The 25,589-nt window shown below is 43.0% G+C and overlaps 1 protein-coding gene across 3 annotated transcripts; it reads left to right on the top strand.

Moving 5' to 3' along the window:
* The first annotated feature begins 1,440 nt into the window (after positions 1-1,440).
* kdr (kinase insert domain receptor (a type III receptor tyrosine kinase)) lies at positions 1,441-22,964 on the top strand. 3 transcript variants are annotated; one of them, XM_010872235.5, is made up of 29 exons: positions 1,441-1,811; positions 3,120-3,216; positions 3,366-3,580; positions 3,782-3,903; positions 4,587-4,755; positions 5,021-5,157; positions 5,504-5,687; positions 6,123-6,243; positions 6,329-6,498; positions 6,614-6,770; positions 10,343-10,463; positions 10,555-10,663; positions 10,775-11,134; positions 11,273-11,419; positions 11,503-11,634; positions 15,350-15,456; positions 16,183-16,318; positions 16,452-16,556; positions 16,666-16,779; positions 17,247-17,335; positions 17,625-17,787; positions 17,939-18,147; positions 18,659-18,770; positions 18,861-18,960; positions 20,166-20,271; positions 20,356-20,513; positions 20,684-20,768; positions 20,852-20,937; positions 21,063-22,964. In XM_010872235.5, the coding sequence occupies exons 1-29, from the start codon at positions 1,742-1,744 to the stop codon at positions 21,277-21,279; spliced, it is 4,098 nt and encodes a 1,365-aa protein (XP_010870537.2). In that variant the 5' UTR covers positions 1,441-1,741; the 3' UTR covers positions 21,280-22,964. The 3 variants fall into 3 exon arrangements, with proteins under 3 accessions (XP_010870537.2, XP_010870536.2, XP_010870535.2); XM_010872234.5 differs by having other exon boundaries at positions 1,442-1,811; positions 4,590-4,755; positions 20,681-20,768; XM_010872233.5 differs by having other exon boundaries at positions 1,442-1,811; positions 20,681-20,768.
* The last annotated feature ends 2,625 nt before the right edge of the window (positions 22,965-25,589 follow it).

Below are 25,589 nucleotides of genomic sequence, written 5' to 3'. Positions count from 1 at the left end.
TGGGGACTCCACGGTATGGTCTGCTTTGACTATACTGTAAATGCAATGTGAATAGGCAGCCATGAAAACGGTCAATGTCAACCCTGTGATCTTAAAGAAGTGTATTTCCCAGAGCCTGGATAATAGGTGGGACTACCAGATAACAAATTGGCCGGGGCTAAACAGGTTGTTCTGCAGTACCACTCTCAAGACAGTCATTAAAGTTTATTTGATACTATCTCTGTATGGACAACATGAAGTTTGGGAGTTTGCAGTCATGTCTTTGTTCCCTTAGTCGGTGGCCTGTCTGAGTTTGACACATGGAGACAACTGAATGGAAAACCAGGGTGCGCATCACAGACAAACCTGGCACAAATCTCCAGTGTTAATCCCAACCCTGTTCTGTGACGCTGTGAGATGTATATTGCCCGTCCAGCAACACCCAGACAGATGAACAAAATGGTTTGAGAAAATGATGTTCTCAGTCACATAGAGAACAGTAAGCAACTTGCATTGTGAATCAAACAACACTCGGAGAGTGGCACGTCGGGATTGTAGTGGCCGCCAGGAAATGTTGGTTAGGACGAGGGCAGTCAGTTCAGGTGGCAGAGAGTCCCAGTAGAAGTGACCGGGACAGGAAACATGTGGAGTTGGGAGACATACATTCTGACATTTAACCCCCCACATCCACCCCCAACAGCAAACAGCAGAGAGGCACACATCCCCCCCACCCCCATCAGCTTCATCAGCCAAAATGACCCCCACCAAAAAAAGTTTTGAATAACAAGTTATCCATGAATAGCTCCGACTGCAAAACCTCAAAGTAACATAATCTCAAACATGAAAAAAACTGCAAATGAAAGCACTACCATGTTGTTTGATTCATGTCTCTCATATCCTTTTTCCGAGCCAGACCAGTGATTGGTTTTTAGGTGGCATGTCTACTCAATAGGAAGTCTCAAAAAGCAGCATACTTCCATTATAGACTGGGTTATCTGTTTCCCATGTCCTCTGCCTAGTGTTTCAACAATCAACTGCACTTTGAGTCTTGTATGTGATTTCCCTAAACTACTGAGTGCATTTAATATTATCTAATCCTAATACCTCAGTTCAATAGATAAGAAGCCAAATTATGAGCAACCCTTTTATTAAAGCATAAAATATGTCTAGGTATGTTTGTGAGGTGTACATTCTGCTAAAAAGTGAGATTATAAAATTAGCAACAGACATAGCCAGCTGCGACAACACATGACAGATAAAGTAGGTCAATAATTAGCCAGTAATTAGTTAATAGAACCTGAGTGATCGACTGTCAGTAGATTAGTCTTGGTTATATCTCTAGCTTTTGACCTCGATCTGCAGAGTTGTCCTCGTTAGAAAAAGGATTGGTTGAGAAATAACGTGCTGGGGCTGAGCTAACGGGCCTCTACTCTATGTTGTATTCTTTTTCTCTACTACAACGCGTTTCCACTGACCGCTCCTAGCTGCGCTCCATCCTTCCTCAGAGTGAACTATCAACTCAGCTCCACTGGGACTCAGGCATCAAACTGTTGAGCAGTCTGACTGTAGTGCACCGCTGTGAAGGAGGATTACTGTCTTATTCAGATCCATGTGTTTGGCTCGTTTCTTACATTGTTCCAGTCAGAAATTATAAAACATTGTCAGTGTGCGTCAAGAGTTGATAAACGAATAGATTTGATTACTTTCTGGAGAACTTGTATTGCTTGTTCATGCGGAAACAATCCCTATCTATTGTCGGGCGATGGCAAAGGCATTCTCCGTCATGACTTTACCTCTCCTTGGCTTTCTTCTGGGAGTCAGCGGTGTTGAAGGTAAGATTGATTAATAGTATTCCGTTTAACATGTCCAGAAAACAGTGACATCGATCTTAGACTACCTGTGTTTTATTATTTACTAAAACAACATGATGTATTTTGTTTTAGATATTTATCGGAATAACCTGAAATGTTTTTTATTTTTTGTTATAAAATATAAAAGATGTTGTTCCATCTTACTATGGCATCAACTGTAATGGTTTAAATAGTAATGACTGATCACCAATATATGAAAGATGTGTAATAATTGGTATTTTTTTAAATCTTTGGTGCATTTAATGCTTACAGTATGTTAACAATGGCTCTGATGATTCTATTTTACATCAGTTCCAATAACTTTCTGGCCTACCATACCCCAGGTCCTTGGCACTCCATCTATTTAAAAATCCATTCCGATTTGAAATCACTTCACTTGAGCCAGAAAATGACACCAAAAAGACAACACTGTGTCTCAATGTTTCTCTCCTCAATAGTCTGAAGCTATACTTATTTTTCAGAATATTCTTTGGATTTTTCAGGTTACGAACATCAATAATATTGAACGGTTACAGAATCATTGGTAGTATTTTAGTTAAAATCCACATTCTGTGTAGAATATATGTTCAGGCCCTCACCAGGAGGGATGTATCCTCTGGAACAGGAACCCCACCTTAGGCAACACCGAGCTGGACTATTGAGCTTGACCCGGCCCATCTGCCCTGGCTTCCTGTTTTGACACAGCTCTGCTCCGCCATTTGCTGCAACAGTGGAAAAATAGCCCCGTAATCCAGAGTCCAGGCCATGGATACAATACATTCGCTTACAGTTCTGGGGTTTCCACTGTTAAAGTGATTGAAGTCATTTCATCATTGACTTACAAATATGTTACTTTGGCCTTCATCTTGCAGAGAGTAAATGTGTATGTTTATTGAGTCTGGCCTCACACTACCATGGTGCAAAGCTGACTGTGGATTCTAGAAGTATGAACCTTAGTTGGGAGGGACAGTAACCACTAATATTGGATCTCATGTTTAGTCGTTTCTCTCACTCTACTCTCAGAGAGTCCCACTTTACTTGTTTCTATGTTATTCATGATTGGCTTGCCTCCTGCATAAAAACATGGTCCTTGCAACGCCAGTGTTGTGGTTGTGATTCACGCAGGGGCCAGAGAGTAAAAGATATGAAAATGTAATGTAAATGTAATGAAGAAAAGGCTTGACATGACAGTGAGCAGTTTAATATTGATCTCCCCTGTGTGTTTATGCTGACTGGAACATACTTTTGGATGACGCTGAGGAGTGATCGTTTATCTCTCCGTTCCTACAGCCGTTGAATTCAGGTTTGTGCCTGACCCCCCAACACTGACTATCCAGGACAAAGTCATCAGTATCAACGCATCGGACAGCCTGGAGATCTCCTGCAGGTGAGACATACCAGGCTTGCCAGAGCATAATTCAGGAGGTGTTTTTTTAAACTAATATGAACCACCCCTGATACCTTAACAAGACCGCATTCTCTATGTTACACATCAACCATTTCCCCATGTAACGATAATCATTCTCTGTTGTACAGTGGCCGTCAGTACCTGGAATGGACAACCTCTTACAATCGCAGTCGCGCCGGACACCGTGTCTCCACGGTAGATTGCAGTGGCTCGGGTTTCTTCTGCACCAAGATACAGATTTCCTCCGCCACCGTCAATGAGACTGGAGAGTATCGGTGCTCCTACAAAGATCTGGCTGTGGAGGACCACAAAACCTCTGTGGCCATTTATGTTCATGTCCAAGGTGTGCGTCATCATCACCTCTTAAATGACATGCACGCACACCGATCCTATCAATAATAACCCAATGGGTGGTCTTGCTTACAGTAGCTATCTTCCTTTATTATGATTGGCTGCTCATGTGACCATATGTATATATCTGTATTATCGCCATACTGTAGATGTATACTGGCTGTCATCGTGTCTTTTGATATTTTTATTTCAGATTATAAAGTGCCGTTTGTTCCCTCCGACAAGGACTACGAGGTTGTGTTCATCAGTGAGGGAGTGCAGGTGGTCATCCCATGCCTGGGCTCTGTGAAAGACCTCAATGTGACGCTACACACCGTAAGTATAGATCCACTGACTTCACCGTCCGGTTAGAGGAGCTTTTAAAAGGATGCCATGTGATATGATGAACCTGTATGAGGTTCAGATGGTTTCACTAAAGTGGTCAGTAAAGCCGCTTCACTTACAACTTGCCTTTCATCTGGTTTAACTGCATGAATTAGCCTTCAGCGTAGCTGATTCTTTGTCCACAGATACAAATGGTCAGGTACGTTTTGTTAGACCTCCAGCATAGTGAACTGCAGATAGTGTCAGCTGGGAATGTCAGAGTCTGCTGCATTGTTTCCATGATAGAGCAGGGGAGCAATGAACTGAGTTTCCATTTCCTGACTGGGCTGTCCCCACCTCTTCTCCTGGCAACATCAGTCAGTATTTGATCTTGGGGATGTCGTTATGTGGAGCTATGGTGTCCTGTATAGTTCATAGGACATTTCACTGAAAATTAGGTTTGGAAAAACCTCACTGCCTTCTGACCTTAAATTTCACCAAGCAAATAAACTTCAGTCATAATTTCCATGTAGTTTCTACCTGCATGGAATACGGTTTACTCATATTTGTGGAGTCGATAACATTTTGTGATGTACCTGCAATTTGTTTTTCATTTGTCAAATGTATACAATGTTGGGATGTATCTGTAATTCTTTGTTCGTTATCTTTTATTTGTTCGGTGTCCTTTTTGTCAGAAGTTTCCCAAGAAAGAACTTTATCCAAATGGGAAGGACATTTTTTGGGACAGCATAAAGGGTTTCTCTGTGCCAAGTCACTTGATCAGCTATGCTGGAGTGGTCTTCTGTCAGACTCAAATTCACAATGAGACCTACAAATCACCTATCTACATTGTTGCTGTTGTTGGTAAGTGCGTTAGGTTGGCATTTAGTGTTGTGTATGACTCCTTGATTGGTTGGATGTATCTCTTAGATACAGTGCCAAGGGGTCATTAAAAGTATCATTGTAAATGAATGTTTATTAATGTTCACATAATGCATGTGTGTCCAAGTGTATTGTCAGCCTGCATGAACAGTGTGTGTGTGTGTGTGTGTGTGTGTGTGGATTGCGTGTGTGTGTGAGTCTCAGGAGAACAATACACTGCTCCATCGTGTCCCCTCCCTTTCCGCAGGATATAAGATCTATGACCTCACTCTGACCCCGGCACATGAGAGGCTGTCTGTTGGGGAGAAACTGGTGCTCAACTGCACTGCCTACACAGAGCTCAATGTGGCCATCGATTTCACCTGGACGTACCCAGTCAGCCTGGTTCGTACCCGCTTGTAGACACACTGCACATGGAACCACTGACTCACCACTTAGAGAGAGACATGTTACTAACATAAACGGAAACCATTGATGTGACGAAGACATTGACCTGGCCCAGCCTAGACATCTTTAATTCAAGAGATGGATACCAATATCTCTCTTCCTCTTTCTCCCACGTTTCCTCTTTACTTCCTGCTTCCAGGAACGTGAAAAACACAACTTGGTTAAAGGCTGCCCTTACATGTTTCATGCTACTCTTTTGTAATGTATTCTGACAACAGTCTGTTCTCACAAGGTTTACTCTGATTTACCCTTACCTTCTCCGGTTTCTCTGCCTCTTTCACAGACCCCGCTGATTGGGTCTGTGCGGGCCTACAACACATCGTACAAGAAGAAGCTGTGGAACTCTCTGGAACTGTCCAACGCACTCATAATAGAGAATGTGACTGTTGACTACACGGGAGAGTACACCTGCAAAGCCTCGAGTGGACAGATGATGAAAACTGCATCTGCCTCTCTTGTGGTCTTTGGTAAGTACAGTTGGCTTTTAGTTGTTTAAGCCATGTTTGTTGTCCAAGGTATATAACCCTGTAATTTGCAGCTGAGTGCAGTCTTTTGTGGGTCTCCTCTTACTGTATTAGACTGAATATTTCCCCATGTCTTATTTAAGTAATATGGCACAAGGGGGTGTGGCTAAGAACAGCCATTAGCCATGGTGTATTGGCCATATACTGCAATATCCTGAGGTGCCTTGGCGGTTTGTGGTATATGTCCAATATACCACAGTTAAGCGCCGTGACCAGGCATTCTGCAATCCGTCGTGCCTCAGAACAGCTCTTAGCCGTGGTATATTGGCCATACACCACACCCCCTAGTGCCTTACTGCATGAATAATTCATGATGTAACTCATGGTTTTGATGACTTTGTGAGCTGACAATGTTTCTGTTGTTTTTGTTGTCATTAGAAAAGCCTTTCATCGATTTCGATGACAGCAAGTGGGTCAAGGTTCTAGGGGTGAATGTTAGTAGCGAGACCATTAAAATCCCGGTCAAGTTCGATGCCTACCCAGAGCCGACTGTCAAATGGTATGTTTGATCGTGGACACTAATGACAGTAGATTATACTGTACTCAATGCGCTACGTTGACACAACCTGTTCTTATTCATGCAGGTACAGAAACGGCCAGCCTATCCGTAAGGATGAATACAGATTTAAACCGGCCAGAGACTCCCTCACAATCCTTGACATAGCAGAGAAGGACGCTGGGAATTACACCGTGGTCCTGACCAATAAGATAACCAAAGAAGAGCAGAGACACTCTGTCCAGCTCTTGGTCAATGGTAATGAACTTCCCTACTTTTTCCTTAACGCTGCACCTCTGTTAACAATGTATAATCTGACCGTTGGCGCCTTCAGTATGCAGAGTTTTCTAAGTCATTTCCCATCTCCTCCCAGTGCGTCCCCACATCATTGAGAAGGAGGTTGCCGTGGACACTGATGTCCACATGTACGGCAGCAGTCCCATCCTGAGGTGCACTGCCCGGGGAATCCCCACCCCCGCACGCATCCAGTGGCAGTGGATGTCCACCGACGACTGTGAATTCATCCCGCAGTAAGTCCCCCATTCGCCGTACACGGGATGTGTGTGTGTGCGCACGCGCACGGGCGCGTGTAAACCGCACCTTGCCAATCGGCCGGCGCTCATTGTCAACCGGTTGTTGACTCTGCGTAGGATCCGCGGCGTTGGAGATGTTAACCAAAACATGGACTTAGACAATGAATATGCCCTGTGACCCGTTGAAGAGAGTAGGATATGATTCATACTTCTCACAATACATCGCGTGCTCTGTTTAACAACACCGGGCTAGTCAGGCCGAGGGAAGGCGTGAAGGCCAGGATTATCTGCACATGCTCTATGGTGCTGTGTGTGTTTTTCAGCATGACCTTAGTGTTCTCAGTGGAATATGGCTGTGTGCTCCGGAGGACTTCCATGTGTTGAGGCTGTGATAGAGCTGGGCTTCAGAATGGCGTGTGATTAGTGAGTAGTCCCCTAATGTAAAGCGTGTTGATAGAGGGGCCGGACAGTACAGTGTGGTCCACTGCTCTGACCATCATCAGGACGGCCTTATCATCGGCCAGCACATCCAACAACTTCCTCAGTCCTCCTCAGGGTTTCCTGTTGTTCCCCTTGCACTTCTCTGTCGGAAATCTTGTTCCTGTGGAGCCCCGTCTTCATTTCCTCTTTTCCCCTCTATCCTTTACTACCTGTCACTTCGTCCAGCCATCCTAGACATTTTCACCTGCCTAGATGTTTTCTATTTTTCTACTTCAAAAATGTAACTATTAAGTCTATTTTTGAAAGCATTTTTACTTTACAGCATTATCACACCAGCCTAAACCGTTTGCACAGTTTTGTATATGTATATGTATGTATGCATATATACACACAGTTGTGCTCAAAAGTTTTGGTAATATATGTACCATTTGTAAAGAAAACACGAGTGAGCTGGCAAAACACGTCTTTTATTTCTTTTATTTATTTCTTAAACAATTCCTCTGGCAGTTTTGGCTGAAATCTTTCTTGGTCTACCTGACCTTTGCTTGGTATCAAGAGATACCCACATTTTTCACTTCTTAATAAGTGATTGAACAGTACTGACTGGTATTTGCACGGCTTTTGATATCTTTTTATATCCATTTCCATCTTTATAAAGTTCCATTACCTTGTTACACAGGTCTTTTGACAGTTTTTTTCTGCTCCCCATGGCTCAGGATCTAGCCTGCTCAGTGCATCCACGTGACAGCTTAAAACTCATTGACTTTTTATACACAGAAAGTAATTTAATTTTAAAAAGCCACAGGTGTGGGAAATTAACCTTTAATTGCCATTTTCACCTGTGTGTGTCACCTTGGGTGTCTGTAACAAGGCCAAACATTCAAGGGTATGTCAACTTTTGATCAGGGCCATTTGGGCCATCTCTGTTATCATTATAATTTAAAAAGGAGCCAAACAACTATGTAATAATAAATGGGTTCATATGATTACTATCCTTAAATAAAAGACAGTTGTTTTGCGTGATCAGTCATATTTTCTAAATCAATGCCAAATCTTCACATTTCTGCCAGAGTATGCAGACTAATGAGCCCAACTGTATATATATACAGTATCTCACAAAAGTGAGTACACCCCTCACATTTTTGCAAATATTTGTTTATATCTTTTCATGTGACAACACTGAGGAAATGACACTTTGCTACAATGTAAAGGAGTGAGTGTAAAGCTTGTATAACAGTGTAAATTTGCTGTCCCCTTACAATAACTCAACACACAGCCATTAATGTCCAAATTTGGCCCAATGAGCCATTTTCCCTCCCCGGTGTCATGTGACATGTGTTAAATCTGGTGTTATCGCTCTCACACTCCCTCATACTGATCACTGGAAGGATCTGAAAAAAAAGAATTGTTGCTCTACATAAAGATGGCCTAGGCTATAAGAAGATTGCCAAAACCCTGAAACTGAGCTGCAGCACGGTGGCCAAGACCATACAGCAGTTTAACAGGAAAGGTTCCACACAGAACAGACCTCGCCATGGTCAACCAAAGAAGTTGAAGTGCACATGCTCAGCGTCATATCCAGAGGTTGTCTTTGGGAAATAGACGTATGAGTGCTGCCAGCATTGCTGCAGAGGTTGAAGGGATGGGGGGTCAGCCTGTCGGTGCTCAGACCATACACCGCACTCTGCATCAAATTGGTCTGGATGTCTGTCGTCCCAGAGGGAAGCCTCTTCTAAAGATGATGCACAAGAAAGCCCGCAAACAGTTTGCTGAAGACAAGCAGACTAAGGACATGGATTACTGGAACCATGTCCTGTGGTCTAATGAGACCAAGATAAACGTATTTGGTTCAGATGGTGTCAAGAGTGTGTGGCAGCAACCAGGTGAGGAGTACGAAGACAAGTGTGTCATGGTCTGGGGCTTCAGGAGCGCTGGCGGCACTGGGGAGCTACAGTTTATTGAGGGAACCATGAATGCCAACATGTACTTTAACATACTGAAGCAGAGCATGATCCCCTCCCTTCAGAGACTGAGCCGCAGGGTAGTATTCCAACATGATAACGACCCCAAACACACCTCCAAGACGACCACTGCCTTGCTAAAGAAGCTGAGGGTAAAGGTGATGGACTGGCCAAGCATGTCTCCAGACCTAAACCCTATTGAGCCTCTGTGGGGCATCCTCAAATGGAAGGTGAAGGAGCGCAAGGTCTCTTTCATCCACAAGCTCCGTGATGTCATCATGGAAGAGTGGAAGAAGACTCCAGTGGCAACCTGTGAAGCTCTGGTGAACTCCATGCCCAAGAAGGTTAAGGCAGTGCTGAAAGATAATGGTGGCCACACAAAATATTGACACTTTGGGCCCAATTTGGACATTTTCACTTATGGGTGTACACACTTTTGTTGCCAGCGGTTTAGACATTAATGGCTGTGTGTTGTGTTATTTTGAAGGGACAGCAAATTTACACCTTTAAACAAGCTGTAAACTCATTACTTTACATTGTAGCAAAGTGTCATTTCTTCAGTGTCACATGAAAAATGTGAGGGGTGTACTCACTTTTGTGAGATACTGTATATATATGTACTGTTTATTTTTAGCAAGTGTTACGTAATGTTTTGAATATCCTTATTGCGTGCCTATTATCCACTGATATGTTCTAGGCCCTACCTTTTTTGGTCCTACCCACTGAATTTTGCTCTGCCCATAGCACCCCTGCATTGTAAAAATTCTACATACTTTTCTTTGAATGTGGCTCAGGTACTGCTTTATTGTGTTCCAATGGTGTGTCTATTTTTCTGTGAGAAAGTACTCATGGCACTCAAAACATTAATATTTTTAAAAAAAAAATAATTTTTGTAGTTATAAACACTTTAGATGAGGCCACACAAAAACACTGAACTATTTATAAGGGCTTATCAAACATCTCAACAATGTTCCTATAAATAATTATTAAATACCTTAAAAGCTGTTTAAAATAACTGGATGAATATGTTAATAACATTTATAAATGTGGGAATGATGACTCAATAATAATCAATTATTAAGAAACCATTTCATAATGCTTTTGCATGTGAAGTTTTTTTGAAGTACTTTCTACTTTTGAGTCTGCGTGTTCTTGTTTGTCTTGCAGGTCAGGTGTGGTGAACTCTGTGGCCAAGTTGGAGGACTGTTCAAGATGGAGGGATATAAACAACACAACAGGGCAGAATCCTATTGCTGGGATAGACACCAACACCGACCACTTACACAAAGTAATGAGCAGGAATTCCTCTTTATGTGATCTCAGTGCTGTGTGATATCGGGGAATTAGTCCATTTTCAGTAACTATCCTGTTTTCTGCAGACTGTGAGTTCTCTGAAGATCCGTAAAGCGGAGGTCCATGCCCTGTACAGATGCCTGACATCTAACAAAGTGGGGCAAGATTCCCGCATCATACTCTTCCATGTGACCCGTAAGCTTGTCTTCATGGTTCTTCTATTCTTGGCTTTAGAGTTCATCGGTGCATCGTCCACAGCAACACTGCATGATTCAATGTGTGTGTATGTGTGTTTGGACTCTACAGGCGGTCTGGAGCTGAGTGTGTCTCCATCTCCTCAGCCCATTGAGCAGGATCTGGTAGTTCTGAAGTGTAAAGCAGACAGGCTGATCTATGGGAACCTAGCCTGGTACCGTGTGGAGAATGTGTCTGACCCAGAGCATGTCCCAGCTGTGCAGCCCTGCCGGGCCCTATCCCTGTCTCCGCAGCCCCTGTCCCCGCGGCCCCTGTCCCAGCCTGTCCCTTCCAGGCAGCAGGGCACCAACGTCACTCTGGAGCTCTCCTTGACCAACGTGTCGTGGGGGGATGAGGGTGTTTACGCCTGCCAGGTGGAGAACATCAAGACTGGGGAGAAGACCTGCCTCCTCCGACACCTTACCCTCAGAGGTACAATACCCTGGATCCCATTTATCCGTCATATGCTCCACATGTGGACCAACCTGACATGTTCCTACCCAGAGCTTTCCAGGTCTAAAATATATGTATATGACAGAGTCTTTAGAGTCCTGTGTGCTTGTTCTTCAGCCCTCGAGCCTGCCAGGATCCTGACCGATTTATTGGACCAGAGAGTGAACGTCAGCACCACGACCTCTCTAGAATGTGATGTTACCGGTACACCCACTCCGACTGTGGCGTGGACCAAAAACAACCAAACGCTGGTTGAGGGCTCAGGTAAGGGCGTGATTCTAATGGTTTTACTCCGTCTTACGTGAGACCATGTGGGTACTGAGGCGGCACTGTCTTTTACACCACAGGTGTGATTCTGGGCCCGTTGAACCGGGTCCTGACCATCCAGCGAGTAAAGAAGGAAGACAGCGGTCTGTATACCTGCACTGCCTGCAACCGCGAGGGTTGTGTGGTGTCTCAGGCCTACCTTATCACTGAAGGTCAGTTCCTTCCTCCCACTACAGGAAACTGGATCATAACACCCACGGGACAGGAAACCCCCACTGCTAATTAGCTTGCAGACATGATGCAGTATTAGAAAAGGCCTGTATTTCCTGTTCTCTGGTGCCATTAACACAGTCAAAACATGACACTACCATAACCAAGTATAATTTGTATTACAAATAATCTGGTCAGTTTTACTGGTGTTTTACAGTTAGTAAATGCAGCCCAAATGTCCCACGTAGGTCGCTCATTCATAAATGGATTTATTTATAGCAGGCCTCAAGGTTTCTGTTATTCACCTCCCACTCCATTTTGCTATATCAAAGATGAAGTGTATAAATAGCTGTTCCCTGTGGGGCAGGAAGCCAGCCCTTTTAGAGCACATCCTCCTGAGATTCACACTCCAAAACAATGAGAAGCTCAGAGTGGACAGAGGGAGAGGCCGGCCTCTGCACCCTGCTCCACTGAGACAGCTACGACCAAACAGAGGTGTACACAGTGAACCGCTACTGGCCCCCGCTACTGGCCCCCGCTACTGGCCCCCGGGCCATCACCACGACAGAACTCAGGGTCCCTCAGCTGTCAGAGCCTCACTAACGATGCAGAGCGTGTGAATGAGGCTGCCTCGCTAATGAGACGACAAGAGAGAGGAATTGCTAAAGAAAGGAAGAGGCAGTGGCGTGTATCATTAGGGGTTGCATAGTTATTAGTCCCACAGACCGTGGTTGTAATGACCATTTCTTTCTCCAGGTTGACTTTGGCTAGGAGTGGTGATGACCCCGGAACATTATTATGGCTAACTATAATATTTGGCCACGGCATGAATTCCAGAAGTGTCTGTCCTCCAATACAAACATACGCAGACAGACACAATTTCCTGAAACCATGCTTTAACTACTGCCAAGGCACATGGCCAAACTGAAGAGAGAGTGAGGAGGTTTACATGCACACTAATATAATTAAATATGAAACTGATTAGGGCAATAGGCCGAGTATGTCTTTAGTCCTGACAACTTACAGTACTCTATCTCATTTAGAATCACTTATTGAAACCCATGGTTTTCTGAGCAATCTTTAACATTCTTGGGTTATGTAAGCACCTTAATATGCATTCCAGTGGTGTATTTCATCTGCTCTTGTGCTATCACCAGCCAAGTGAGTCTCCCTCTTTAGCTTGTGTGAAGTAAAAAAAACAAAAACATAGTGTCTCACATACAATTGGATGATATAGGCTTCCCAGTAATAACACGGTCACTGTGGTGGAACGGGTACTCTGACTCCTTGCATTTGGGTCTAACACGTGACATGTTGATTCAGGTCTCAAAGCATATTTACAAAAATTGTATAAACATGACATTATATGACTCAACTCACTTCTATTTATCAACTTATAGAAGTCATGGAAATGTAAGGACCTATTATGCTCAGAAAGACTAAAATTAAATGTGGAGTAAATGTCCACACCTGAAATCAAACCATGTAAGTGTTGTACCAGATGACATACTGTAGGATTGTGTTACTAAAGGATAATAAACAAATCCCAATGTGGGAACATATTTTCTAATATTGCTGAAAAGCCTTAACGAATTATGCCTGTAGGGTTGATTTCATGAATGTTTTACTATTTCTGGAGCATTTTAGCTTTTAGTCTTAGTAACTCTCTGGCAATTGAATAATGGTTTGGCCCTCATTCTGTAATTTTTTACATGAAACAGAAAATCTCAATTTTTACTTTTTTTTTTTTTCTTCACTACCTGTTTTGGTATCAATTTAACTGTCCACTATACATACGGAAGCTGTGCTAACCATGCCTGGTATTGTTACTAAACATTGTGACGGTTTAATGTCCTACCAAACCCTGCTGGTGCTTGTGGTCTGGTTAGACACTGACATAGGACATCTAGATCAAGTTGGCAAAGTCTTCCAAGCCGGGTTCTTGTTCTAAACCTTGTTCTTTGTCATGTTTGACATTGCTCCCAATGATACTTACACAATTTGACCGGTGTGTGGTCAGGCCCTATTTCTGCTACCCTTGTCTTTCCTGTTCTCTGTGTTTGTTACGTAAAATGCCTCTGGCATCCATCTTGACTTGAGTGAATGGTTATAGACAAGGCAGGAAGGAAATGGTTTGTCATTGTGGAGCTGTTTGAGCCAGAGCGTCCAGACGATGGTGTTTTATGGTGGCAAAGGTCTCGGGGGCTTCTTGGAATTGATTCTGTACCTCCAGAGAAGCCGTCCAGCAAGACAGGTGACGGCGACTGGATAAGCACTCAAGCTGCTGTCACCACAAACTGACTTGGATGACATTTGGAGGCCTGGGGTGGCTGAGACAGTCGCTACCTACTGGTTCTCAAAAGGGGCATCAGGAGGTACCCCTCAATGAGTTTCTCAGTGTCTAAAAATCCTAAAGGCTTGCAGATAGTTATTCCGGTCAGTAAGCCCCAGCTATTGATTCGAATTCCACTCTGAGGTTGCGCTTCAACACTGTTTCTAGTCCTCTATCTTGGTCTCTCCCATGTCTCTATGCACCATTTCAAAGTTGATCAAAAGGGCCATAGAGACATGGGATCTGGTTCTGGTACCAGTGGTGTTGGGGGCTTAGGTAGTTTGTCTTTCTGGACAGTTGGCTGTTGGTTACAGAATCGGGGAACAGGTGGTGTACACCTCAACACGCTGTTCTCATGTTCAGTCACTGGGTTTCAGGGCTTTCTTAACTTTGTCTCAGCTCTTTCCATTCCTGGGTCTCAAACTGGACCCAGTACGGTACTGTGTGTACATATCCATGCACAGTGCGGACAAGTTTTGTTTGAGGGCATTTGTTTATAGTGTGTTTTGTTTTTATTGTGTATTTTTATGTACTTCCACTCACCAATTGGGGTTGGTTTCATAAATATATATAAACACTACCCAAATAAATGGCTTTAGTTTGACTTTCAGGTGCCTAAGACTTGTGAACAGTACTGTACATGGACCATCCGGTAATGGGACCAGCTCAGGGTAGGATGCTTCTAAGCACCTTCAGTCTAACTGGATTGTGAATGCTACAATATTTACTTGACATAATGTGAGAGAAAATGGCAAGGGCAGCTTAACAGGGTGAATGCTAACTCCACTACTGGTGTTGCGTGATCTTGGGCACTGTTTACAGGGTTGACAGTGGTGGGTATCGCTTTACACGCTTGTGAGGTTTTACTGCCTCAATGGCACGGCTCCTAGTTCATAGTGAGAGTGAGTTGAATATTGAATAGTGGTGAATAGTTAGCCTGCATTTTTTGCATCACCCTAAGGGACTGCATGCCTTCATGCAAGATGTTTTTCTTTGGTAGGCTGCCATTAGCCTGCTGATTCCTCCTGAGTCCTTCTAGTCTGGCTTAGGGCATGTGTTGTGCTGATAATAAAATTACTTTAATTTATGTCTATAACCCTGGTTCCTTTGAAGAGGGGAATAGACCGACCGATTTAGGTGCATCAAGAGTGAATCAGAGAAATAGGGCTTGTTTATAGTGTGTTTTTGAGTGTGTTTAGGTGTGGATGTGATAAGTCTGTACCCCATATTTGTTGTACACCAGTTCTTCCTTAAAGGAATCGCAGTTATAGACATAACCTAAAGATATAAGTAGCCTGCATTATATTTACTACTGTTCACAAAAGCAGAGGAAAATCTGCAGTGAATTTCTGTATGTTGTAATTGACATTGACTATTGGTTGTAGGGGCAGAGGAAAAGACTAACGTAGAGCTGATTGTTCCTATCGGCTCTGTGGTCATTGCTATGTTCTTCTGGCTACTCATTGTCTTCGTCATCCGCAGCAGGAAAAGGGTAAGACTGACTGCCCTCCTCTATAATCTCCTCCTGTCCACACCCTTTCTGCACCCCCCCCCCCCCCCCCACACACACACACACGCGCACACACACACACGGAAATACTCCTTCTCTCTCTCCCTTTCCATGTTTGCTATTTCTTAACCCTTACCCTAACCTTAATCTGACCCTAACCTCAATGATGTTAAAACATGATTAAAATGTTTGGGGCTTAACTTCACCTGGCCCTAAAGCCTAGCCTTAAACCTAATAGATTATGCTGAAACCTAACTGTAACCCTGTTTCCCTAAACCTAATTCCTAACACGAACATTGCCTTTTCCTTATTGAGGCCAAAAAAGCAGGTTTTACAAACTTTGTGGGGACCCACATGTACCCAGCAGACTGTAGATGTGTATCACACACACGCACACGCACACACGCACACACACTGCACCACATGCACAGAGGAATTGGACTGACAGATGAGAAGTGACTGATCTAGCACTCTGTGTCCACTCTCCTTTGTGCTGGGGAACAACAGAACCATATTCTGCTGCCAGACGTCACGTAAGCCCTTCTTCACTGGCCGGGGCCTCTCACTGACGTGCCAGAATATGTACTGAGAAGGGCCTGAAAAATGAAAAACTCACATACAGTAAATAAACATATTCATTATCATCCTCTCTCTCTCTCTCTCTCTCTCTCTCTCTCTCTGTCTTTCTGTTGCTTTGTCTTTCTAAAGCCTAATAATGGAGACATGAAGACAGGATACCTGTCAATCATCCTGGACTCGGATGACATGCCAATGGATGAGCACTGTGAGAGGCTCACGTACGACGCCAACAAGTGGGAGTTCCCTCGTGACAGGCTGAAGCTAGGTGACACCTCTACATCCTATGAGTTGACCTTCCGAAGACACAGTAGAATACATAAAAGACATATTCAAATGTACCATACACAAAGTGAACTTTTATCTCCACTATCTGAAGTTGTATATGGTGTGTTTTGAAGGTGACCAGTTGGGGCGAGGTGCTTTTGGTCAGGTAGTAGAGGCAGCAGCTTTTGGCATAGAGAAGGCCACCACCTGTACCACGGTGGCAGTCAAAATGCTGAAAGGTGGGTACACCTTCCTCTCATCCTTCTCTGTGACACACAAATTCAAGCAAAACACACACACACACACACACACACACACCCAGTGAGTTTTACCTCTGCCCCACCACAGAGGGAGCCACCTCCAGTGAGTACCGTGCGCTGATGTCAGAGCTGAAGATCCTCATCCACATCGGCCACCATCTGAATGTGGTTAACCTGCTAGGGGCGTGCACTAAGCCTGGGAGTGAGTCCTCAGCTTGGCAGCACACACTCACCAAACCTGTCTCTGCGCGTTTTCCTCTTATGATGCATAATGTTTTGCTTTGTAGGATCTGAAGAATAATAAGCACAAACACATTTTGACAAATTGGAAAGATACATTTTCAGTGAACTATCCATTTACATTAATGTATTCCTGGATTTTTGGTCACTATTTGTAAAAGTGGCGCCGTCAAGCCAACATAGGGTCCCTGAAAATTGTGTTCTACCGTAAGTCCTTTTTGTGCCAATAGGTCATCAAAACCTTCCACTTTCAAACTAGATACGATAGTGATTCTACTCACAGATCGATGTAACCAGCCCACACATCCTGTTCAGAATGGGAGGTTTACAAAAGGGTTCATTGTTTGTTCCAGTCCCAGACTGCATCTGTAAATGAAGACATTCTTCTGGAACCTTTTGTCCTTTCACCCCCCCCCATCTCCCCTTTAGGTCCATTGATGGTGATTGTGGAGTACTGTAAACACGGCAACCTCTCCAGCTACTTAAAGAGCAAGCGTGGAGAGTACAGCCCCTTCAAGGTAAATGAGCCATGCCTCTGCTTCAACAGCCTGTAAAGTCCAGCCAGCCTCTAAAGTGGTTACACTAATCCCAGACCCTTACTCAACCACTCTCCGAGACACTGTCATGTCACCTGCCTGGTCATACATGGCTCTATGTTACACTGCTGAAACTGCCAATGGCAACTGCGTTTTCCTGTTACTGAGTCTAGAATGTGCAGTTTACCCATGCCAGAGTTAGTCTGAAATGTCCTGGAGGGAGTCATCCAAAAGTGTATTCTAATACATTTTGTTTACCCCATTGCAACAGAGGAGACGGCCGCAGTCTGGTCTGTGGGAGCGTGTTGAGGACGACGTCACTGAAGGAGACCTGGGTTTGGGGACCAGCACCCAGCTGGACATCTGCACTGGAACAGCAGTCTGCTCCAGACAGGGAGAAGAGTGTTCTGTTAGCCACCTAGAGGAGGAGGAAGGTAACACAGCTCTAGATCTCCATGTTAACCGCATGCATATACTGGAGGTCTTACCCACTGGATGCAAGCACTACCCACCAGTGGTCACACGGCCTGCCTATCTCTGCTGGGTGGGTCGTGATTTCTTTTTTTCTGATCTGACCACCGGCAGAGTGGGAGGAGCATCTGACCATGGAAGACCTGATCAGCTACAGCTTCCAGGTGTCAAAGGGCATGGAGTTCCTCTCCTCACGCAAGTGTATCCATCGGGACCTGGCGGCGAGGAACATCCTGCTTTCTGAGAACAACGTTGTGAAGATCTGTGACTTCGGCCTGGCCAGAGACGTCTACAAAGATCCCGACTACGTCCGCAAGGGAGACGTAAGTCACTAAGAACACTCTGTAACTCTGCCCCTTATCCACTGGGTTATAAACTGGGACTCTCTCTGATTGCTCCGCAACTCTGCCCCTTATCCACTGGGTTATAAACTGGGACTCTCTCTGAACGCTCTGTAACTCTGCCCCTTATCCACTGGGTTATTAACTGGGACTCTCTCTGAACGCTCTGTAACTCTGCCTCTTAAACACTGTGTTATAAACTGGGACTCTCTCTGAACGCTCTGTAACTCTGCCCCTTATCCACTGGGTTATAAACTGGGACTCTCTCTGAACGCTCTGTAACTCTGCCCCTTATCCACTGGGTTATAAACTGGGACTCTCTCTGAACGCTCTGTAACTCTGCCCCTTAAACACTGGGTTATAAACTGGGACTCTCTGTGAACGCTCTGTAACTCTGCCCCTTATCCACTGGGTTATAAACTGGGACTCTCTCTGAACGCTCTGCAACTCTGTCCCTTATCCACTGGGTTATAAACTGGGACTCTCTCTGCAGGCACGACTCCCTCTGAAATGGATGGCCCCTGAGACCATCTTCGACCGGGTCTATACCACACAAAGCGACGTGTGGTCATTTGGGGTTCTGCTCTGGGAGATCTTCTCTTTAGGTGAGTACCACGTAGCCCACTGTTGACCACTTAGTGGCCGCGCCATCACAACACTGGGACTGCATTAGAACATCTTCTCTCCGCCCCCAGGGGCATCTCCCTACCCTGGTGTGAGCATCGACGAGGCCTTCTGCAGGAGACTGAAGGAAGGGACCAGGATGAGGGCACCAGAGTATGCCACGACTGAGATGTGAGTGGACCAATGAGAACACATCACAACTCATCATTATGGACAGTCCTAATATGTACATTCACATCATAGATTATGACTCTCTGCTGGTGTTGCAATAGGTCATAGATAACACACTATGGGACCTAAAATTTCTTGTTTACTATTTGCAGGGGCGGGTAGAGTACTGAAAATCTGTACTCAAGTAAAAGTACTGTTACTTGTCCTAAAATGTACTCAAGTAAAAGTTGAAGTATCACCTGAAAAAACTACTCAAGTAAGAGCAAAACTACTAGAGTACTAGTTACATATTTTGTAACAACAAGGAAATTTTTTTTAAGAAAGTATGAACACAAATGTACTGCATTTTTTATGTTTAAATAGGCATTTGTTTTCCAGAGCCCACAGCAATGCATAGAATAGAATAGAAAAACAATAAATTGCAAAAGTAAATAATACTGTATTTCTATTATAATCTGTGTTGCAAATAAGATTCTTGCAAATTAAGGCCATGTTACTGGTAAAAAAAAATATATATATATTCAGCTTGTGTAGTAATGCTCAGTACATCTCCAATTGACAACTTTCCATCTTTCCTTTCATTTAATTAGCCTTTGTCATTGTCTGTGCTCGCAAATGAAAAAAACTAAAACGAAAAAACTCAATATTTTTTTCACAAACGACTGAAGTCAAAATTGTTACCAAATAGTAGATAAAATGTAATTGACTAAAGAGTACGATTTATAAAATAAATAAATACTTGAGTAAGAGTAAATAGTACAGCCCCTAGAAAGTAAATAGAAAAGTACTTGTTCCTCTGAAACTGTACTCTCTTACTTATTTGCGTTACTTATAACGCGTTATTACCCACCCCCTGACTATTTGTAAGCAGTTGATATTAGCAATAAGACACTTTTGGTCCTTGTGGTATACGGCCAATATGAGACTAGCGACTGTAACCTGGCGCTTGGTATTACATTGGGGCCATATACCATGTCTCCACAGGTCTTGTTGCTTAATAATCCGTCAGGTAATTTGGTTCCTGGATAAAACAGCATTTTAGCTGTACTTCAGACAATACATATATCACAAAATGATGCAAACATAAGTTATTTTTTAGAGTTTACTGTTCTTGTTACATTGGTAATTCGTTTTTAATAGCAATGAAGCACCTGAAGTGTGTATTGCCAATATACCACCCCCTAATGTGTAATTTACTTCCTTAGATATCAAACCATGTTGGACTGCTGGCTGGACAAACCCACAGACAGACCAACCTTCACAGAGCTGGTGGAACATCTTGGAAACCTCCTACAGGCCAGTGCTCATCAGGTGACTGTTTCTTTGTTTTTCAAGGTATCCTTTAAATGTGTGTGTGTGTGTATATGTGTGTAATCCATGTGTGTTTCTCTTCAGGATGGGAAAGACTACATCCCTCTTACAGTGACAGCAGTGGTTGGAGAGGGGGGCTCATTGATTCCTGAACCCAGGAACCCCTTCACCAAAGTCATCAGAGAGGTCACCTGTGGTGAACCCCAGATTCACCACGACAACACAATCCCCATCGCCCCTGGGTATTAAGTTGGAACAGTGTACTAAATTAATTCCAAGTCTCACGTTGATGTGTCAAAATACTAACACCCCAGCAGTGGAATAACTTTACACACAATATATGAACACTTGTGAGTTGCTGCTGTAATCTGTGAGGTCTAGCAGTTGAACCTCCCCTCATTGTTTCTAGCAGGCTCTCTCAGCAGAATGACCGGTGCAGTCGACCACTCAGTGTAAAGACTTTCAATGACATTTCTGTGGAGCATCGGGCTGTCGTGGTGAGTATCTCCACGCTCACACCCACGGTCCCTTCCACTCGCATATCAACAGCCAATAAGTCCTTGGTGGATGTTTCTTACAGGAGGGTCAGTTAGACAGTGGTATGGGCTTATCACCTGAGGAGATGAAGAGTATGGACCATCAGCCTCACCGCACGCCGAACTTCAGGTGAGTTGACGGGACTCCCAAACTCTAATGGGAATGTGCAATACCCTGGATTCGGATGACATCAGGGTATTTCTTTGTTACTGTATTTACTTCTTGGATTCTAATTGCCTGACGTCATCCCCCAGCCACATCCAGAGATGTAAGAGTAAGGAGTCCCTTGCCTCCGAGTCGTCCAATCAGACTAGTGGGTACCAGTCAGGCTACCATTCAGATGACACGGATACACCCATTTATGCTAATGAGGAGATGATCATGAAGAGGGGCGTCCTGAAGAAGCCCCTGCCGCTCAAAACAGCGGACAAGTTCAATGTTGATGTGCGCTACAGCGCACCCCCGGTTTAGTCCCACATGTAATGGTCGCCACCAATCCCTCTCCTTGAGCCGGTTCTTGTACAGTTTTCTATTTTTCCTCTTTTGTTAGGCAGCGCACAGCAGCACTCTGGATTACTGTCAGGAACGGTCACATTATATGTAATAGTGCCTTTTACATTGAATAGTTTTTTTCTGTCTAAGTATTTTCTTAAGAGATAAATGTAATATATTCAATAGGATTGATGAAGGCTTAATGAAATAATGCATCATTGCAAAAGACCACCGCTTTAGCGGGTCTTTGGAATGCTATCATGTTTACACAGAAAATGGAAGGTCAGGTGGGCCGAGCCAAAGGGACACACCCACTTCCTGAGAAGCAGTCTGCCCTCTTCCTCTATTACAGGAAATGGAAACTGGAATTTGAGACAATTGAATGAGCAAATGTTTTTTTTCTAGATTTTTCTTAATTGTGTGTTATCGGACTAAGCCTTTTGACAACAGTGCTTCTGTTTTTTTTCATCAAATGAAATTTTTTGTATGAGACTTGTTGCTCTAGATTGTTATTGCCTCTCAATTTTACAGTTTCGTAAAATAATTGTTTTCTATGTTATAGTATCTTACTTTGTTGAATCTTATATTTACTGTTCTTAACTTGTAATAAATGTAACTAGTTTTATAAAACAAAATATTTGTGAGTGTACGCTGACCTCTCTTTTCCTGTCAATGTCAAATTTACCCTGAGCAGACAATACTTTCTCAGCCTTGACTATTCCCTCTTTGTATGTTTTTGTGTGGTTGCGATCTCTGTGGAAACAATACGTGCTCAGACCTTGGGTATTTTCATATATATAACCAGCCTAAAATAGATGCTTAGAATAGCCCAGATATGGCTAGTGTGAACCTGGTTACACAATGGGTGTTTTTAAGGCTGGGGGCACACTGCTATCTTGATGAACTGAGGTTTGGGGTAAAAGTGCTATAACTTTGCTTAGAATAGTCACAACTGTACAATTTTACATTTGTCCTTTATTCAGAAATTTCCATAGTAACATTTTATTTGTATTTCAGAGTTTTCTCTCTCAAAGTTTTTTTTTTTAGTATGGGTTGTTTACTGGCCTCTGTTATAGTTTGCTTTATGTTGAACTCCCATTGTGCCAGGAAGTATAGCTGAACATTGTCAGACCAGTATTTATGTTGCATATTTAAGGATGAGATCTAGAGCATGTTAAACTCCTGTTATTCTGCATTTTCAATACACAGCAGCCGGTTTAAAGCACTGATGAACCTGCGTCTCTGCTCAGAGAGGACAGAGGCGCTTCAATTGGAGTGTAAGTATTTGTTCTTAATCAAGGACAGAACACTGTTAAATCACAGCAAACAGGATGTTTGTAGCTGCAAGGGAGTATTTCCCACTTCTACAACAAAAATAGAAGAGTAAATATAGAACAACAACTCTTATGCATCCGTTAGTAGGAACTCTGAGCTGTTGTTCTGCAGGATCTGGAAGTTCCATCTTTTGATGTTCAGGAAATCGTATGCAGTTTAGTTCCCCACTTCGACTATAGATTCCAGATGCTAAATCCAAAATGAACCACTCCACTGCCCTCTGTATGCACTTTCAGATGCTTCTCTGTCATAATGTAGCTAAATTCTTACTGGTTGGTAGGTGATCAAATACTTATGTCATGCAATAAAATGCTAAATAATCACTTAAATCATGCAATGTGATTTTCTGGATTTTTGTTTTAGATTTCATCACTCACAGTTAAAGAGTACCTATGATAAAAATTACAGACTTATACATGCTTTGTATGTGGGAAAACCTGCAAAAATCAGCTTGTTCTCCCCACTGTATGTCTTTTTCTTTACAACTCTGTCCAGAAGGCCAGCATCCCGGAGTCACCTCTTCACTGTTGAAGTTGAGACTGGTGTTTTGCAGATACTATTTAATGAAGCTCCCAGTTGAGGACCTGTGAGGCGTCTAATGTATTTGTCCTCTTGCTCAGTTGTGCACTGGGTCTTCCCACTTCACGTTTTATTCTGTTTAGAAATGATTTGTGCTGTTATGTGAAGGGAGATTTTCAGTTTCTTGGAAATGTCTTTTATGGAATAGCCTGCATTTCTCAGAACAAGAAAAGATGGATGAGTTTCAGAAGGAAGTACTTTGTTTCAGGCCATTTTAAGCCTATAATGGAACCCCCAAATGCTGATGTTGAAGATATTGAACTAGTATAAAGAGGCCAGTTTAATTATTTTTTTTATCATCACAACAGTTTTAAGTGTTGCTAAAATAATTGCAAAAGGGTTTTCTAATGATCAATCAGACTAAAATGATAAACTTGGATTACCAAACATACCATTGGAACACAGGAGTGATTGTTGCTGATAATGGGCCTTTGTAGATATTCCATTGAAAATCTGCCATTTCCAGCTACAATAGTCATTTACAACATTAACAATGTCTACACTGTATTTCTGATCAATTAGACGTTATATTAATGGACAAACATTTGCTTTTCTTTCAAAAACAAGAACATTTCTAAGTGACCCCAAACCTTTGACTGGTAGTGTATGTTATCTCTAACACTTCATCCATGGAGGAAACCTGTCGTTATTGACTATAAGAGGACCATGAATTACATCATTCAAGTCAGGAGTGGGTCACAAAGTTGATGGGTTGATTAAACCCCTATGCCACTATGTTGTGGTCATCCTCTGAGTTTGGTCAGCAACACGTGACCATATAGGCCACTATGCGAAGGTGTGTGGTTGACATGACCGGTTAAGATTCAGTCAGATTGCTCTGTCAACATCTGAGCACTCATGAGAAAGAGGAGCCATGAGGCCCTCTGCTGGTTGAAGGGTGTACACACCACATCGACATCTTACGTAGGTCTGTGGGGAATGTTTGTGTTCATGCACGGTTAACTGTGAATGTGTGCTTCTCCATGTGCTTGTGTATGCATTTGTCTGTATCTCTGTCTGCCTGTCTGTCAGCCTTTAATTGGTCAGATGTCCTATAATTATTATTATTTGGTGAAATAATATAAAACGTTAAATAGCTGCAAAGTGGTTATTAAAGATGTGTTTGTTGGCGAAGATAACAAAGACACAAAGACAGAGATACAAACAGACAACAATTTTAAAGGGTAGAGTTACCCAGCTTTCTCTTTCTGTCTGCTTCAGGAACTCAGGGTAATTTCCTCTAGAATGGCAAAAGGCCCTGGGCATATAGATTTGCACCATCAGGAAATACCTTATAGTCAGGCCTAGACCCTAACACACACACACATACACACAGACAATTCATTTTAACATTTAAAATATGCATTTGTTTTGTTGATACATTGCATTCAATGAGGGGGGATTATTATCAACTTCTTGGTGCCTGGAGAAGTGTGGCACAAACAAGATGCAGCACGAGGTCAATACTGCGGAATACAGTATTTATTTTTTGACAGACGTAGCAGTATCCTTGTTGTTCAAAACATCTACACATGTTGGTCAAAAAAATGCTCAAAGCACTTGTCAGGACTTGTCAAGTCCTTGGAATAATGTTCTATGGAGAGGGAGGCCTAGATGCCATTGCTCCGTGCAGCTCAAATGCAGCCCTCTTCACTCCGACAAAAACCCCCAAAACACAGTTAACTTATAAAGAAAAGATTGTAAAATCTGAAAATTCCATTCTTCAGCTAAAAAAAGAACACTTTGAGTGCATATGCCATTAGCAGTTGTAGCCCTTATTTGTTCAGGCATTGAAATGCACACTCTTTTATATATTCACTCACACTGTTTGCCAATGTGTTAATATTCTGTTTTGATGGAAACATTTGAAATGAACAGTTTTCTACAGTGTTACACTTTATTACACATGGTAAAATATCTACCTAGACAACTCAGCTCAGTGGTAAGGTAATTCCATCCTCACCACTCAGTCTACTAACTAATCACATACATGTTTGCCTTCAGGTCAGATCTGCCCGCAAGTCGTGTTTGAGTGAGTGAAATTCAAACACACACGTCAATGGGCAGACTTCACCCAAATTGGGCTTTTGACAGGATCTGAGCAGTTCCACCTGTAAACTATATAAATGCAATCTTGGATGTGCCAACATTGTTCTACAGCATTGTTAGGGATGTCCTCCTGGAAGATATGGATGCAGACTATGTTCTCACAAGAGGGCTTTGGTTTTATTATGGAGGACCAGACCTGCCATAATTAAATAAAACAATAAAAAATAAGCAGCTATGATGCTGGAAAAAGATATGGTGTTTGTAAATATCGAAGTATATACATTTACACATTTACACTTAAGATGACATTTGTTATAGCCATTATT

This window comes from Esox lucius, chromosome 8 (genome assembly GCF_011004845.1).
Source record: "Esox lucius isolate fEsoLuc1 chromosome 8, fEsoLuc1.pri, whole genome shotgun sequence".
In the NCBI taxonomy this organism is placed as follows: domain Eukaryota; kingdom Metazoa; phylum Chordata; class Actinopteri; order Esociformes; family Esocidae; genus Esox; species Esox lucius.
Note: the sequence above shows the minus strand (reverse complement) of the source record. Positions and strands in the feature narration are given on the sequence as shown.

Excerpts from the sequence above, each read along its gene's own strand:
- kdr (XM_010872233.5), top strand. The coding sequence starts at position 1,742 with ATGGCAAAGGCATTCTCCGTCATGACTTTACCTCTCCTTGGCTTTCTT. Across the intron at positions 3,904-4,586 it reads TCAATGTGACGCTACACACC|AAGTTTCCCAAGAAAGAACT; the intron begins GTAAGTATAGAT and ends CCTTTTTGTCAG. Across the intron at positions 11,635-15,349 it reads GGCCTACCTTATCACTGAAG|GGGCAGAGGAAAAGACTAAC; the intron begins GTCAGTTCCTTC and ends TATTGGTTGTAG.